A 17544-nucleotide genomic window follows, 5' to 3' on the forward strand; every position below is an offset into this window, starting at 1 on the left:
GGTGCTAAAGGTTCTACTAATTGGGGGAACAATTGAACAGTTATGGGAAAAACCTCTGGCACTGGGGACCTGGCTAGCAGGAACACAGTGCACTTTCAGTCAGAATCACATCATGTACCAGGCAAAAAGTGGGGGCAACCATGTCAAAAGAGGCCACTTCTGTGAGAAAGTGGCTCTATATATACTGGACCAGAATAAGGTACAGTGTGTATAGAGTCCACAAACCCCAGAGGTATAACAGGTTAAAGCCAGAACTGACCTTACTCTCCAAAGTGGTAGCTTGGTCGAGCAGTAAGGCAGTACCAGAGGACAGTGTAAAGCATTTGTTGTACACACCCAGTCAGCAAAAGGTTTCACACAATCAAAGACTGAACTCCAGGCCAATTGTTTTTATATCAAAAGATATAGTTGTTTTATTTCTAGAACTAACAGGTATCAAAAAATATACTGTTCTCAATATGAGAGGTCTCAGATGAGTACTTTGCAGAAAGGCAATAAACTTTGAAAAGACAATAGGTACAGGGGTTGCAGTAGGCAACACAATTCTACACACAATTTAGCATTGAGCTCAATGGATTTCCTTATATAAACACAGTTGATTACTTTGGTAATTCCAGGACTGGCTCCTAGGTTCAGTCCTGGGGTCTAAGCTGAAAACAGTTTAGCAAAAACGTTTTAGGTATTGTAGTGATTTTTCAGGAATAAAAAGCGATTTTAAAAGTTCACACGTAGAAACTTTTCAACAGGAATCTGGCAATGTTATCCAATGGGTGAAAATTCAGGTTGCAGGTAAAGTACGATCTCGTTACTTTTGTAAACCAGTACTGGTCTCCTGGGGCCAGCACTGGGGTCTCAACTCAAAACAGGTAAGTAATTACGCTTCAGTATTTCGTATGATTTTTAAAGAATATTTCTAGTTTTCAAAAGTAGACACTATGAAGAAATTTCATAGAAAAGCAAACAATAAATTCCTATGGAGAAAATACAAGTTACTAGTAAACCCGGTAAGGATTACTTTTGCGGTTCAGTACTGGGCTACAAGATACAGTACTGGCTTCTCCCCTGAACACAGGTGAGTACTTCGGAATTCGGGTGATTTTATATGAATATTTTTAGCTTCCAAAACTTCACACTTTGAAGATTTTTCGAGTCAAACCAGTCAATGTTATCCAAGTGAGTTATCGGTTTCCAGGTGAGTACTTGGCTGGTGAAGTTAGGGTTCTGGGCATAGAGTCAGGGGTCCCCCAGGGTCAGGTAAGTACAGTTGGTTCACCCCCAGCGGCACAGTGGCGGCCGGTTGCAGAGGTAGTTAGGCCCAATGTTATCCAATGAGGGAAAGGGGGCCTCCGGTTGGTGGCTGCTGGCTAGCAGGCCACGCAGCTGTAGAAGCTGGGCTCCAGGTCACTTGCTCATGGCAAATGGGGAAGTAGGATAGGGTACAGGTTGCACTGCCAGGGGCACTCGGGCGGCTGGATGCAGAGTGCTTTTGAGCCGTCGGGCGCTCAATGTTATTCAATGAGGAACTTGAAAAGGGAAAAAAGGCTGCAGGCTCGGGGACGAAGGATCTTCTGGGGCGACCAACACTTCGAGGGGTAAGTTGGGGTCTTGGAGGATAGGTAGGCACCCAAGAGTTGGGCACAGGGGGCCGTGGGCCGCCGGGTGCAGGGGTGTCTTTTGAGGTCGGTAAATCTTACCCCCTGCTGGTCGCGGTCGGAGGAGTCCTCTGTCCTGAGGCTGCAGGCGTCGTCGAGGAGGGTCTTTGGGCACTGGACTTCGTGTCCCAGTCACCGGGGGGACGTCCTCGTGGTCTTGGTTTACTCGGGCACGGGCCGGGCTCGGCGGGTGCAGAGTGGGCTGGTCCGGAGCTTCCTGGCTGGCACCAGGGGGTTGTTGCAGCCGAGCTCTGCTGATGGGAGTCCCAGGCTTTAAGAGGGTCAAGGCAGGCAGGTACTCTGGGTGTCCCGAGGTTGCTTTTTGCAGGAGTCGCCGGGATTAGGCAGGAGCAGGTTCCAGGATCGACAGGCCGGTAGGGCTGGGGCCAAGTCGGTTGTTGTCGTCCTGTTAGCAGCTGCACGGCAGGTCGTCTTCCTCTTGATCTTCTTTCTTCTTTTCTTATCGGGATCTGAGGAAGGAAGGTTCAGGGAGCCCCTAAATACTGAATTTAGGGGCGTTACAGGTAGGGCAAGGACAGGGACCAACAGGTTCCTGTTCTGGGGTGGGTACACCCCCTAGCCTGCTCCTCTCCTGTGGGAGGGGGGGGGGGGGGAGGAGCCTAACTGTGATTGGGCAGGACTCCCCATCTTCAAGATGGCCGGAGCCCGGGGTCGTGCTTCACCTCGTCTCCCCCACCTGAGGTGTGGGGTTGGCATAGGCTGGCACACCCCCCTTCCTGACGTAGATTTTCCCGCCAGTCATCCCGACAGAGTGGGGGTCAGAACTGGTGGGGGCCAGTTGCTGGGGGCAGCAAATGGTCTGGAGAAGCTCACAGAGGCGGCAGGCCTTTGAAGCTTCCCCCTGCCCATCCTGGGGGAGGAAACCTAGCACCTCGCCCAGGATGTGCATTGTTGCAGGTCCAGGAACATGCCTGCTGTGTGGCAGCCTCTGCAGCCACTCAGCCCAGACTTGGATTGCAGGTTAGGTTTTCAGAGGCATCTCTAAGATGCCCTCTGGTGCACTTTACATTAAATCCCACACTGGCATGTGCAGGTTTAATGTGCTGAGAAGTTTGGTACCAAACGTATCAGTGTTCAGCGTAGCCATTATGGTGCTGTGGAGCTCGCAGTGACAACCTCCCAGCACCGTACTCTTAATGGTATCCCTGCACTTACAGTGCCCAGGAATTGCCCTGGGTACTGTAGGGGCACAGGGCTCATGCACCGGTGCCCACACCTCTGGCATAGGGCACCCAGCTAGAGGAGTGACTGAAGTATGCCAGGGCAGTGGGTTCGGTGGGCATGGCACACAGGGGTGTGTGCCATGTCGACTGTGTTTAGTTCTGTTACTTAGACACTCAGCCTGCGAAGGCAGTGTGTGGGTACAGGGCCCCTGAGGGTGGCACAATAAGTGCTGCAGCCCTCAGGGCTCTTCTCTGGTCACTATGCCCTGGGTGCCTAGGGTACCATTTACTAGGGGCTGATAGGTGGCCAGAGATGCCAATTGGGTTTTAGTTTCAACACAGTTTTAGGGAAGGAACACAGGCCCTGGGTACCTGGTTGGCAGGAACCCAGGGCACACTCAGTCAAAGCACATCAGCAGTTCAGAAAAAAGCGGGGGCATACCAAGGCAAGAAAGATGGTACTTTCTCACAACTTCCCAACACCTCCTAATTTTTAACATGTGCTGTGCTTTTTCTGCCATAGAATCCAGCTGTGAGAAGACTGGAAAATCTATAGTATGGTTAAGACGGAAAGGTAAGACTACCTTAGGAAGCATGTATGGTTGGTTCTAAGAACAACTCCATCTCTGAGGATCTGTAGGAAAGACCCCTGAATGGTAAGGGCTTGCAATTCACTGATGCGTCTAAGCAAGGTGACAGCCACAAGGAAGACCACTTCCAGGAAAGCAACTGCAGTGGGCATGAGTGCATACGTTCAAATAGAGGCCCCATAAGTCTGGAAAGGACTACGTTGAGGTTTCAGACTGGATCAGGAAGTACTTGGGGAGAGAGAGGTATGACCCTTTAGAGTCCCTCCATAAACACTTAACCACTGATATGCTGAACAAAAGCATGTGTGGTCTTTTCTGCATGTAGCCAGCAACTGCTGTTAAGTAGAGGCAAATCGGGGGAGACAAGCAAGAGAGAGCTGCCACTTACCTGATAGACGCCGCCACGAGTCACACAGGGGCTGCCATCTTCGCGTGAGCACGCCGCCACCGCCAGGAGTCAATCGAACGCTGACAAACCGCGCCACCGCCCCGGGACTTCAATTCCCGGCTGCCTCAGCGGCGGCGCGCTCTGTGACACCGCGCCAGCGCCAGGAGGCGCACAAAAGCAGGCTGCGCCCTGCTACGCGGGACGCCCGGGGCTAAGCCCGGGCAAAGGGCCGGCCCTCATCGGCAGGAAGAGACAGGGACAGGGCCCTGAACTCTGGCCAAGTTTTTCCAGTAAGTCTTCATTACCTATATTACAGTTGCATTTGCCGATAAACCATCCTGTGTTCTGTATAATACGGCATTATCTTGGCGTCATTTTCTACGTTGCCCTTTATCATGTCTTAAGCAAAACCGTCTGTCCCTCTCAACACCATTCATAACTATATGGTCCAGAAGTTTGCAAAAATTAACAATGACAGGAGATCCTCACTGGGGTTGAGCCTTTCACCTGAACTGCCACTTGATAATACGCCTCTACCTACACCTGCTTTTGACATTAGCAATGAGGTATTTCAGACACCGGAGAATAATCCACTAACCCAGCTTCTAGTAGCTATTGCAGACTCAGTTTCTGAGAGTATACCTGACGAAGAAATAATACTGCTAGAAGAGGAGCCCCCAGTACCGGTTCCAGCACCAAGAGCTGTTAAGGGGGGGGAGAAGAGTCTATCAAAACGGGGCGGGCTTCGTTCAAGCAAAAAACGCCCTGATGCATCCCCACTGGAAAACATTGGTGAAGATATAAGGGGAATCTCTGGAGGGAAGGTACTCTTGGACGAAGACCAATTCAAGAAATTGTTAAACGCCCTAGATAGTAAGATTAAAACTATAACTAAGCCTCTCCTAAGTAAAATAGACCACCTCACGGAAGAGGTGAATAGGCTGGGGGGTCTTCTGCAAAAATCAGTAGAAGAAAAAGCAAACACTCCCAAGCAGAAAACACTTATAGTCGAATCAAAAAATACCCAGACTGCCCCCAGGTTAGAATTACTGGAAAATACTCCCCTGATCCCCATGTTGACTACCGATATAGGGGGGAGGGGTGGGGGGGGGGGGCTCCAGGGGTTTAGATATTAACATTGGTGATTCTGAAGGGCTGAGTCAAAGGGACAGAATGGCAGATTTTAATATAGAGAAGGGGCCCGTAGAATTAATTGTGGAGGCATCTCCCCTGATACTGGTCTTGGCAAATGTTCCCCTTTTGGAACCTGGGCAAGTAGAGAATACACCTTCCCTGTTAAATAAATCACTCCATTGGTTATCAAGGAACATGGCCTTCACCCCGGGAGGTATGGACCAGCTGGCACAAGAAGTTGTGAAAGCTAGAAGAGTAGAATGGATCGGGGGTGGCACTAAAAAATTTAAGGGGGATTGTGTGGTGTTACACCTCTCTGATCCTGAAGTGCTGCCAAACATTCTAGCAAACATATATCCCCCCCAGCACAGATCCACAGAAACAGTCCCGTTAACGCTAGATTTTTTCTATGCAAAAAAAGGGAATACTCTAAATCCCACAGTGCTTAAAACAAAATGGAACCCTGTGTTAAAAAAAGGCAAACCCCTTGACATAAGAAGCAATTGGGGCATTCCGATGGAGAATAGGTTCTCTGCCCTTTCTGGCCTCAACGAGTGTGATTGACTGAAAGGGCGGATGAGTATAGAAAAGGATAACACTGCAGAGATTCAAGAGAGGGGAACAAGTGGCGCTATGAAGCTTACTGAAACAAATTGTAGTAATGGTAAGACATCCAGTTCTAGTGAGGAATCGTCTAGCATTGTAGGGCATTTGACACAGATTCCCCGCATCATTGTATGTAACGGGGAAACTAGCCCCCCATCCATTTTGATTCACTCCCCGCACGCAACACCATTACAAGGGAGGGTCAGCCTGTCGAAGACAAGTCTTAAACTTCTCTCTTGGAATCTGGCGGGAATCCACCATAAATTAGAGTCCCCTGAATGGTGTGAATTTATTGACAGCCATGATGTAATTTTGTTCCAGGAAACCTGGGCAGTGACCCCTGTTTTTCGGCAGGGCTTCCTAAATTTCTTTGCCCCCGCGAAAAAGAACCCAAAAGGGCGGCCCTCAGGGGGTTTAATCACATGGGTACGCCAATCCTTACAATGCACCATTAAAGCGAGGCTCGTTAACAACTGTGATTTACTCCCAATTGTGATAACTTGGGCCGATGGTCAAAATATGGCCCTCTATAACATCTATGCCAGGGGAACTCAAGGGGGTAAAGCCGCTGATGTGGTAGTTGCACTAGATAATGATTTAGAGAATCTTCCAACACACATCACTATCCTAGTGGGGGGAGACATGAATACCACATTCGAACCACTAGGTCACGAGGATAATGAACTGTCCCTAGAGGAAGATACTAAATGGGGAGTTCCTCAATTGGATTTACCTGTGGTAAAGAAATGGACGGAGGTGGCAATACAAGTGAAGAGCTTGTGCTTGGCTTGGGGGTTGAGGGCAGTAAATGGCCGCACCCCCTCAGACCTTCAGGGTGTGCATACCTTTGACAATACAAGGTCAAGTAGTCGGATAGACTACATCCTTGTAGATGTTAGAGACTGGCACAAAATAATAGATATGAAAGTGACATCTAGATTAGACAGCGACCACAATCCATTGTGCTTGCTCTTTAATCTGGATCAAGGCGAAAGCTCATCTAATCAGGAAAGGGGTGTTATGACGCTAGATGTCCTTCCAACTAATAACCTCCGCCACATTAAATGGGCAACGCTGATGGACAAGCCTGGGGATATGCAGGACTTAATGGAGGTTGTCGGCAAAGAGGTCAGCAGATTGCAGGCCCATTGTAATGAATCAAATTTTAACAAATTAATTGAAGAGTCACATCCCAAGTTTTTTGCTAACCTACAGTACAGCAGGGGAAGGGTGCTGGCCCCCAGAGAAATGGAGGGTGGTATGACCACTCTTGTAGAAAGGCACAACAGAACCTCAGCCTAGCGTTGAGGACTAAAGAAGGAGTATTGAAGGCCAGGGATGATTATAGAAAAGCCCAAGCCAGGGCAAAAAGACTGTGGGATGAAAATCAATGGTTAGATCTTAAAAAGGCCTGTGCAGCTAAACAGCAGAAAGAGTTTTGGGCCATTTTAAAATGGGGTAGGGGGGGAACTGCAGAGTGTCCAAAAAATCATGTAGCAAAGGAAGCATGGGTGGATTTTTTTAAACCACAATACGCTGACAATCTGACCCCACCATCCCATCCGTTCCCCAAAAGGGTATTTTATAGCCATGGAATATTCTCATTGAAAGATGTAAATGTAGCAATGGACGGGGTGACTAGAGGTAGGGCGCCAGGAATTGATGGAATACCGGCAGATGTATTTTTATCCGACCGGGTTAACTGGTGCCAATATTTTGTATGGCTTGCAAATTCTATCGCACAAGGAGCAATGATACCAGCATCATGGAAGGGTGCGGAGATTATACCAGTTTTTAAAAAGGGGGATAAAGCTTTACCAAGTAATTATAGGCCCATCAGCCTTATCGATTCGGCACAAAAACTGATGGGCAGAATGATACAAAATAAAATACAAGCCTGGATAGATAAGGATATCCTCTCCCCGTACCAAGCTGGCTTCCGACCACTAACTAGCTCCGTCGACCAGGTATTCCATTTTTTAACTCTTTACTGGAAAAACGTGACCTTGACAAATGGCCCATTATATGCTGTTTTTGTTGACTTGAAGTCAGCATCTGATTTAGTACCCCGACAAAAACTTTGGATTGTTTTGAACGACCTTGGAATAAGCCCCTAACTATTGACTTTGCTCGTGCGTATGCACGAAAACAACTACGCAAGGATTAGGTGGGGTGCACAGGGGGACGTCACAGATTCTTTCCCCGTGGAGCAAGACAGGGATGCGTCCTGGCCCCCACCTTATTCTCCCTTTACATTAACGGCGTAGTAGACTTTCTAAAGAAATCTCCAACAGATGCCCCGACGCTAGATGGGGAGCGGGTCCCAGTATTAATGTTTGCTGATGACACTCTACTGGTCTCACGGACCCCTAGTGGATTACAAAAGACAATTGATGCATTTGGAGATTTCTGTCGGATTCAGGGTTTGGAGCTAAATACGACAAAGACCAAGTTTATGAATTTGAATCCTGCTAAGCAATTCAAGGGAAAAATGCATTTTAATGGGTCCTTTTTGGAAGAAGTGAACGCTTTCACTTACCTAGGTATTTCTTTGCAGGCCAATATGAACTGGAAATCTCACATGGACTCCGTGGTCTTAAAGTTCCATCAGCTGGCCGGGGCCATAGCACAAAAATATAAATCCTCATTTACAAAACCTATTCAGCCTATAATGGAGATTTATAGTATGAAAGTGCTGGGCGCCTGTCTTTATGGATCAGAGCTATGGGGTTTTACCAATCTGAGCGTCCTGGCTACTGCAGAGAACAAATTTCTTCGCCGGTTGGTTGGTGCCCCGCAGAGTACTCCATCGATCCCGCTCCTATGTGATCTTGGGAGGAAAAAGATCGAGGATATGGCTCGATTGCGCCCACTTTTATATTGGAGGCGCATAAAGACCACTCCTGAACTGGGCCATTACGCATCTGCTCTCATGGACATTATTAGCTCTGATCGGTTTCATAAAATAACCTGGCTTAAAGAAATTAGGAACTTGCTTCAAAAATTGCACTTAGACCACCTATGGACTACCACTGACCCCGCTGCCTTTCCATCTAAGGCTTCATTGAAAAAAATTTATTGGGACATGGTACATAATTCTGTTTTGATTTCCAATCAACCATCTATGTTGGCATCCCAGTACTTAGAGTCCAAAATAACCCCTAAATGCGAACAGTACTGGGACTTGATCACTAAACCCCTGGACAGAAAGTTGTATTTCCAGTTCAGAGTTGGTTCCCTACCTTTAAATGCTTTTACTGTTAAATGGTCTCCAGGCAATGTAAATACATGTTGTCACTGCAAGGTACACGTTGAGGATATCCCACATTTCTTGTTTGTTTGCCCATTATATGCCGCCCCAAGAAGTAGATGGCTAAAACCGGTTTGCAGGAATTTGGGTATGAGGAAATACCTAGAAGCACTAAGAATATTAAGATCAAATTGTGCCCCCAATCTTGCAATCGCCCTAGCCAAATACTTGGGATGGGCCTGGATAATTCGCACGCGTACTTTAAACTGCAACTGATTATGTATGACGGAAAAATGTAATTATAAGATCAATACCATTTATCATGAACTAGGCACTGTGACTGATTTTTATAATGCATGAATTTTTAAGTTGAAAGAATTCGCCAGCATTTTTGTATTTAATGTGTATTTTATGTCGATCTTAATCTTAGCGTAGTATTTATTCTGTTTAGTATAGGGAAAAATGCTTTTATGACAATGCTGTTGAATAAAGTATTGAAACTTGAACTTGATTTGTAAGCTAGCCTAACTTCAGCAGGTGCAAAGGTAGGCCACAACCCCTTCTGCACTATATATGGTTTAAAGGATTGTATTTGTTTTAAATGAAGAGACAGACACACTTCTTCCATTTGGCTGCATAGCAGGCGAGTCTTGTGGGCCACTGTGCCTCCTCAAGACGGGCATACATTCTTGAGGAAGATGGAGGTAGCAGATTCTAGGAATTCAGGTGCCAAATTGCAAGATTGAGCGGTCATGGATTTGGATGCTTGATCTGGCATTGTCTCTGTGTGAGACTATCAGGTCATAGGGGAAGCATTTATTGGGGACTGATTAATAGCTCCAAAAGAGTGGAAAACCAAATCTGTTGGCACATGTTGAAGCCACTAAGATGAGAGAGAGGTTTGGCTGAGCTTCCTAACCACAAATCAAAGCAGTGGGAGAGGTGGAAAAGTGTAGGCAAATATCTCTAACAAGTTCATCCAAAGTGCATTGCCCATAGACCGTGGGTATGGATATTAGCAGCAATGATTTGACATTTTGTGTATTCTGGGGTGCCAAAAAGATAGCTCCACGGAGTGCACCTTTGTTGAAAATATCTATGATGGAGGTGGAGTTCCCACTCGTAGACTTGAGGCATTCTGCTGAGCAGGTCCGCTAAGTTGTTGGCTGACCCTAGTACGTGCTCCGCTAGTGAGTGAATGTTGTAGCGGAGCGCCTAGTGCCAGATGGTCTGTACTAGGTGGCAGAGCGGAGGGGAGTGTGTGCCGCTCTGTTTCTGGATGTAATACATGGCTGTTATGTTGTCAGTTCTGATCAGGACTTTCATGCCACAAATGAGTTGCAGAAAGGCTTTGAGTGCTAGCTGAATGGCTAGTAGTTACAACTTATTGATGGGGCATTCCTGATATTGAGATGGCAATTTTCCTGGACTGCGTATAGTGAGATGTGAGCCCAAAACCATAAGAGATGCGTCCATGATAAAGGTTACATGCGGAACTGGGTCTGAGAAAGACCTGCCTTGCAGTAGGTTGGTGGTTAACCACCAGTGCAGAAAACAGTGTGCCATGACTTGAATCAACATTATATCTTCCTACTGACCCTCTACTTATGACCATTTTACTGACATACACTCTTGAAGGGGGCTCATGTGCAGCCTTGCTAGGGGGGATAATTGTAATGAAAGATGACCATCATCTGCCTCTGAAAGAAGCTCCTACATGCTGCAGCCTGGAGAAGACCCATGGATTTGTCTGTCTCAGTATGTTTTTTTGATCTTTTTCAGCATTTCATCAACCTGTGGCCCAAAAAGGTGCTCTCTGTCTAATGGGAGATTGAGGAGATACTGCTGCACCTCGGATTTTAACCTAGACATACGGAGCCAGGCAAGGCATCTAAATAGGATGTTGGTGTTAACTCCCTTGGAAGCTGTGGCAGGGGCATCAAACACAATGGATGTTGGCACTGGAGCTGGTGTTGCCTTCAAACACATCTTCCCCTGTCTCACAGAACAGTACAGGAGGTATTTAAGGATGTCCTTTATCTCCTCCAACAATGCTATTGTATCAAGATAGGAGAGAGACTGAATTGGCTATGCTCCAAATGTAGCTGTGTACAATGCCACCATCTTGCCCACCATTACATTAACAATGGGGTAGCCCAAGAAAAACTGAAGGACCTGAGTATTTGGAAATGCATAACAGTGGTTCACTTGGTGAAATCTACTAAACGGATAAGAAAGTAATAAATTAACGTATCCTAATGATTTTTCATAACCCATCCATGCAACTCAAAGTTGGGAGTCCGTACTGTTTCTGCCCACAGGGAGAGGTTATAGCACTGCTATAAGCTTATCTCCACACACAACGAAGATGCAATTAAATATATACACGTTTATGTATTTTGAAGAACACTGAATATAGATACATTATACATACAAATGGTTGCTCCAAAGAAATAAGTGAGGAGGTGCTCAGGAAAGAAGCTCTTGTGCGTAAAGTATTTTAGATGAAAAAAGGAAAGGAAATAGAACAATTACATAGATCATATTCTTTACACAACAGCCTGGTTACGTATACATATTATCCAGTGTGAGTACAGTCACATCTATACAGAGGCAATCAGGTCACTCATTGTTGCCCCTTTGTAAAAACAATTTATAATCCAGGCTGCATAGGAATGTCAACGTTTCGATGAGGTAGGTTGTGGGGGGTTGAGGTGGGGGCGTCAATCTATGCCTCAAATGCGGATCTTCATCAGGACTGGTTACCCTCCTTGGAATGGGAGCAACCTGAAACACTCTTCCAGTGTCAGGACCGTAGAGTACATTAATTAAAACATGAGGGCCAACAGCCTTCTATACAGCAGCGGAATTAATCCAGCCCTTAAAGCAACTGAATGGGGTCTGTCATGAAGTAATAGAGGTATATCTATTCTTGAGACAAGTGTTAACTGCCCTTCGAACCAGTGTGGTAGAGTTGGATTGCTTGAAATAAGATGAGAGGCCTCCTATTTATTTAATATAATTCAGGCTCTCCTTCTGAGTTAAAATCATCAGTCAAGCTGCCACCGTCACTGATATTAAACAAATTGGAAGCCTCTCTTCCTACTTCAATTAATCCAACTCTACCGCACTGGTTCTGAGGGCAAGTAACAGACACTTGCCTCAAGAATAGATGTACTATTACTTCATGACTGACAGCATTCAATTGCTTTAGGGCTGGATTAGTCCTGCTGACGTACAGAAGGCAGTTGGTATATATATATCTATATGAAATGGGCAGAAAGAAAAGTGTGTGTGTCATGCAGGTCCCTTTCAGGCCTGGTTTTAATACAAGTAATTGTGTGTGTGTGTGTGTGCGTGTGTGTGTGTGTGTGTGTGTGTGTGTGTGTACACACACTTTTATTAACACAGCCTGTGTCTTCATGGCAGTTTTGGTATACAGTTGTATAGTATTTTGGAACAGAGGAAAAACACACCTCCTAAAGTGGCTTTCCTGAATAACCGTTGAAACCCTTAAGCAACCTTAGGCAAAAATAGAATGAAGGAAAAGATGCACCAGAAAAAGAGCACAGCCAAATATCATGCAGTTTGTCAAATGGATAACAAGTTGTTAATGATCCAACAAATTAGATTTCCTGAGGACCAGTCAACTCAACCATGACTACAGAGATGCTACTGAAGGTCAGAAGCAAACACTGACACTCTGCCATTCATGTAGGTGGGGTGCTACGAATTGGATCACGAGGTGGAACTATGGTAGCTATGTCTGGGATGCTTAATTAAAGTTCCACAAACCTAGCAATGATCAGTTTTTACCTATTTGCATCCACATGCTTTGAAAGTGATGAGCTGCTTGGGAGCCTACATGCTCCAGCAATGGGGAAGATTGCAGGTTGCACCAAACACTAGCGGTCTTCCAGAAGGAGCTTGAGCAGTATTTTGGAGAAAGCAGGTTGTTTTTGTGGTGTATGCATACTTCCACATGGTGAACCATCTAGGATAGGAAATAGCAGGAACCATTGATGGAAGGCTGCCCGCTGAGGTTGGACTCGGTGGCCAACTAGAAAATGGCATGCTGGATAAACCGGAATGGCAGATGGAAGGGTCTTTGAGAAGACAGCAAGATAGCTTCCAACATATCACCCACATGACTTTCTACAGCATCATGCAGCAAGAGATCTGAAGGATGGTTGGGTAGCTCTCTACTGAACATGCTAACCAACAATTGAACAGGTTACAATTATAATACGGTATATCTTTTCACCAACACAGTTGGCATAGGCCAGTACATTGTTATCATGGCTCGCCAACAGTCAGCCCACTTGATTAACATCATGCTGGGCAGTTGGCGAGTCAAACAACCCAGACAGTGTCTAGAATGTTTATTAAAACAACCACCAGTAACCACCAACCTTCATAACACACAAAATAATCAATTATTAAAAACACAAATATTTTAAACGAATACACCTTAGCTTAAAAACCAAACAAGACTCCTGACTGAGTCCTCTAAACCTGGACAAGAATGTACTGAACCCCATTAGCACTGTTAAGTGGTACTAATGCGAGTGCTACATAACACCGCATGTAAACTACATGTAGGCAGCTCATTAAGAAGGGGATTGGTCTTCAGATCTTCCTGGAATGACATCACATATCCTCTATCCTCATGCAATAGTCATTTAAAAGATATTACACAGACCACTCCTTAAACAATTAGTATGCACCTGCATTTGCTTAAGTGTCTACCTCACACTCGTCACCACACTGATTGATTAGTTCACACTCCACGGCAGAACAGGTCTATAACCCGCATGCATCTCACCGAACATTTCTCACACAGGCCAAAATGCAACCAATACCTTATTTATCATGCACTCCAAATGGCCGCCCAGGAACCAGAAGGCAAGTGGAGTGCTTTGCAGCCTTGCCAGGTGTTCTGAAACACTATGTACATTCTACACCACGATGCAATATCTTTCTGACATACGAAATAAGTGCCTAAAGCCTCATCAATACTGTATAAATATACCGCTCCCTATCACCTGAATCACACTTTTTAAATTAATAGCAATGAATATGGAGCAGATACATAAGCATATTTAAACTTTAGCCAACAGCATCATAGAATGTTCACAATTTATTTTTCTGAGGATTTGAACCATTGGTAACTCTCTTTAAAACTAAAATCTGGAGGTAATGTAAAACCGCAAAACTGGAGTTATTTTAAATCTATAATTATGGCCATCCCTGTCATTATACTTAGGTAAACAGAAAGGAAACCACAGTTAGAAAGTGAAATATAACAGCCTTACCACAAGGCCAGCCTTTGCTCGATTTCCTTCAGAAAACTTGAGTGAAACTTGTATAAGGGATCAAAACTTGAGAATATGAGATTTTTCAGCGTATCTGGCATGGAATCATCTTTGCTCACTGTGCTCTGAAACCACTGAAAGGAAACGGAAATTATTAGTGGTAACATGGTGATTTAAAAATTAACCAAACGATTTACTGAAAGGAACATAACCTATTTAAGCAATGCAAAGAGGGAAAAAGGTTGGGATTAAGTTTGAATTGACCCTGCTTGTCTCCCTCCAAACTAATAATGTTATTTAAATTTAATTCATGCATATTTTAAAATGTTTTTCCTCCACGGGACAGCTCTAATTATTTGATATTGACAAAGGTTTCTAAGCTTATATATCTTCAAATGTAACAGTTGTGGGTTCCAGAAGTATTCCGGATAATGTTATGCGATTTCCAAACTGCTTGTATGCAAAGACAGTTTTGCATCTGTAACTGTACATAGTGTGCAAGATATCAGTTTCTTTCCTAAAAGTATTGTTTTGCAGCGTCTAAATACACATGCTCTGCATAATCTCGCCATCTACTGATTGGGTGCAGAAGTGTTATAGTATTTTTTTTCTGCCTTATAAGGCGTCAACGTAGGTGGAGTCGTATGATTCACTTCAACATCATTGACCATAACCCCACTATGCCCCTCTACGCGACTCCCATCTTAGATATTTTTTCTTTTACTTCCTCCATCACCAGGCAGGAGAGAGGGTGGCATCTGAACATAGAAGAGCTTCAAGGTGCATAAACATACCTACAGATTAGTAACTGGTATGTTTTGTTTCATGAAACCTCTTCTAGCTACCAAAGCTGCGCATAGATTATGGAGTGATATTTCCCTCTGTGGGGGAGGGGTTGATGAAGTTTTTGAAAAGATTTTAAAATCACTTGACCTACTATAGTTTCCTTTTTTGTGTTAATGTCTACACAATAAGGTTTAGTGAAAATATTTTTATTTGAAAACGCTGCTGCGTTACAAATGTCTCTTAGCACATTTCTCTCGAAGACGAATGTAGTTCTCTTCCTTCTTGGCGCATGAGCTCTTAAATTGAATGTGATTTTTATTGTTTGCCAGGTGGTAGCATAATTGAATTGTTTGCACAAACACCTTGCACCAATAGCTTTAGTGAATGCTGGTCCACGTGCTAAAGGGGGCATATGCCACAAAAACGTGATTACCTTTCCTTGAGTGTAATACATTACTGCTCTTTTTACATCTAATGGATGTTGTATCTGCTGCACTTGTAGAATTTCGAAACAATGAAGGTAGACTTTCTTTGGTATGACTGATGGATTTGCATTTGTGAACATCTTCTCCTGAAAGACATTTAGGTAAGGTTTTTCAACTCTTAAACCCTGTCATTCACTAACGCTCCTTAACGAGGTTACTGCAATTTAAAAAGCTGTTTTTAACATTAAATGTTTTATACTTGCATTGTTCATAGGCTCCAACAACGGATTCATAAATCCTGCCACTTTAAGTACCTTAAAGCACCATGGAGGTGCTGGCACACCATGTGGAGGGTATAGCCTTTAGTCCCTTGCAGGAATCTTCTAATGGTTGGTGCGGTAAAGATCTGTTTTTTTAGGTGGGGCATGGGCAGCGCATGCGCTGCTCTGCGAGGCATGCTGTAATCAGGTATGGACTTGAAGCTCCGCCCCCTCTCCTCCAATATATTTAACTGGCTTGTGTTATTGTCCTTAGGGTACTGTGGCTTTTCATTGGTCAATAGGTTTAGTAGTCCCTCCTTAGTACCGCCTGGTCTCATTTTATAACGTCCCATGAGGATAACCCCTGTTACATGTGTTGGTACTCTGTAGACTTTAATTACAGCCTCCAAGCACTATTTGTTTAAATGGTTTTCTCCTGCCTGCAACACGCTCTCTCACAAAGCTTTAATTTTTTTTTTCATAGCGCGGCATGCCACGCTTATACAGTGGCGGTTACTATTTATTTATTTTTATTTAAACTGCCCCATGCCGCACTTTCACTTTAATGTTGGGTGCAACCCTTTCCTTAGATGAGGCGTATGCACAATAAAAACATATGATTGTCAACTTGACAAACAAATGCCATACCGAGCTTTCACTTTAATGGTGGTCGTGTCTCTTTCTTTAGACACTCCTCGTCTAAGGAAAGGGGCACTGCCGACATTAACGTGAATGCACCGCATGGGCGCTTTTACAAACAAGCATTTACAATGCAATATGTCTCGCATTTAAGAGAGTTTGGTAAATAAGAGACCTATTGCATTGCAAATGCTTGTTTAAGAACCACTTTAGTATACACTGCAGTGGGATAAGATATGGACTGCTATAAAGGCGAAAAAGAGTCCATCTCTAACAAATATGTTATGTAAGGTATATTTACCATTCCGCTGATTGTTTGCCAGTAGGTATTTTTGTCCACCAGTTGCAATATATGTATCATTTCGCCACAAACATCTTTTGGAAGGTTTTCTTGCTTACTTGATAATCGTGCTTTTCTATGGTAATTTATAAGTGTTTAAACTACCATTTCAGGAGCCAGGCTCGCAGCTGTAGAGTCTAGGGTTCTGGTTCATACATGTTTACCCTATGTAATGGGAGTAGATCCTTGTGCATTGTTAAGGTGATGTAGTATTGGTGAGGCATCTCCAGAATAAAGGTTATCGGAGGGAATAAGTACGCAAATGCCCAGTACCAACTTATCTATGGTGCATTTTTCACTTATTGTAGGTGGTAGCGAACATGTTTGATTTGCTCTGCAATCTGTATATCATCTGTGTCTTTTGCTTTCTCGTTTAAGTGTGCCGGGTATGCCCAGACGTGGGTCTCAGGCTCAGTGTGTCACTGGATTCAAGTTAGAATGGCTGATAAAGGGTGATGCCATGAAACCGGTCCTAAGATGCTTGTTTCCGGTCCAGGGATGACCTGGCTTTGCAGTTCGGACTGGAATGTAAGCATGAAGAACAGGGTCTAGACTGATTTGCATATGACTGGGTCCAAACTGGGTGGCACAGTGAGCAAAAGAACAATGGATTTAACCCGTATTTCTTGATTGGGGGGTGAATGTTTGATTTTCTCTGCATTCCGTCCATCATCCGTGTCTTCTGGATTTGAAGCTGTGCATTTAGAGTTTTGTGTGTTGAGAACAAATCGATGGCTTTACCCACTTGCCTACTTAGGCTGCCTGCTTCAAATGTTTCCACATCTGGCACGTGGTATGCATTGTTTTGTGCAATCAACCTCTTCCATGTGTCCTGCGTTAATTATATAATCTGTTTTTAGCTCCAAGCAATGTACGTGCCTTACAGCATCTGTATCAGAACAACAGCATCTGAAATTCTGACTGCCCCCATCCCTGTTGCAATGCATGTTTTGTCATGGTGACCCATGATGACCC

At 44.6% G+C, this 17544-nt stretch overlaps 1 protein-coding gene across 3 annotated transcripts in view; it reads right to left on the reverse strand.

The window, feature by feature from the left end:
- FARP1 (FERM, ARH/RhoGEF and pleckstrin domain protein 1) overlaps positions 1 to 17544 on the reverse strand; it is a 576707-nt gene that overhangs the window by 120131 nt on the left and 439032 nt on the right. For all 3 annotated transcript variants that reach the window (XM_086947879.1, XM_086947877.1, XM_086947878.1), the window contains exon 16: positions 14120 to 14253. In XM_086947879.1, the coding sequence (XP_086804005.1) occupies positions 14120 to 14253 (134 nt within the window). The remainder of the gene's footprint in view (positions 1 to 14119; positions 14254 to 17544) is intronic.

The sequence above is a fragment of the Lissotriton vulgaris genome (assembly GCF_964263255.1).
Source record: "Lissotriton vulgaris chromosome 8 unlocalized genomic scaffold, aLisVul1.2 SUPER_8_unloc_1, whole genome shotgun sequence".
In the NCBI taxonomy this organism is placed as follows: Eukaryota; Metazoa; Chordata; class Amphibia; order Caudata; family Salamandridae; genus Lissotriton; species Lissotriton vulgaris.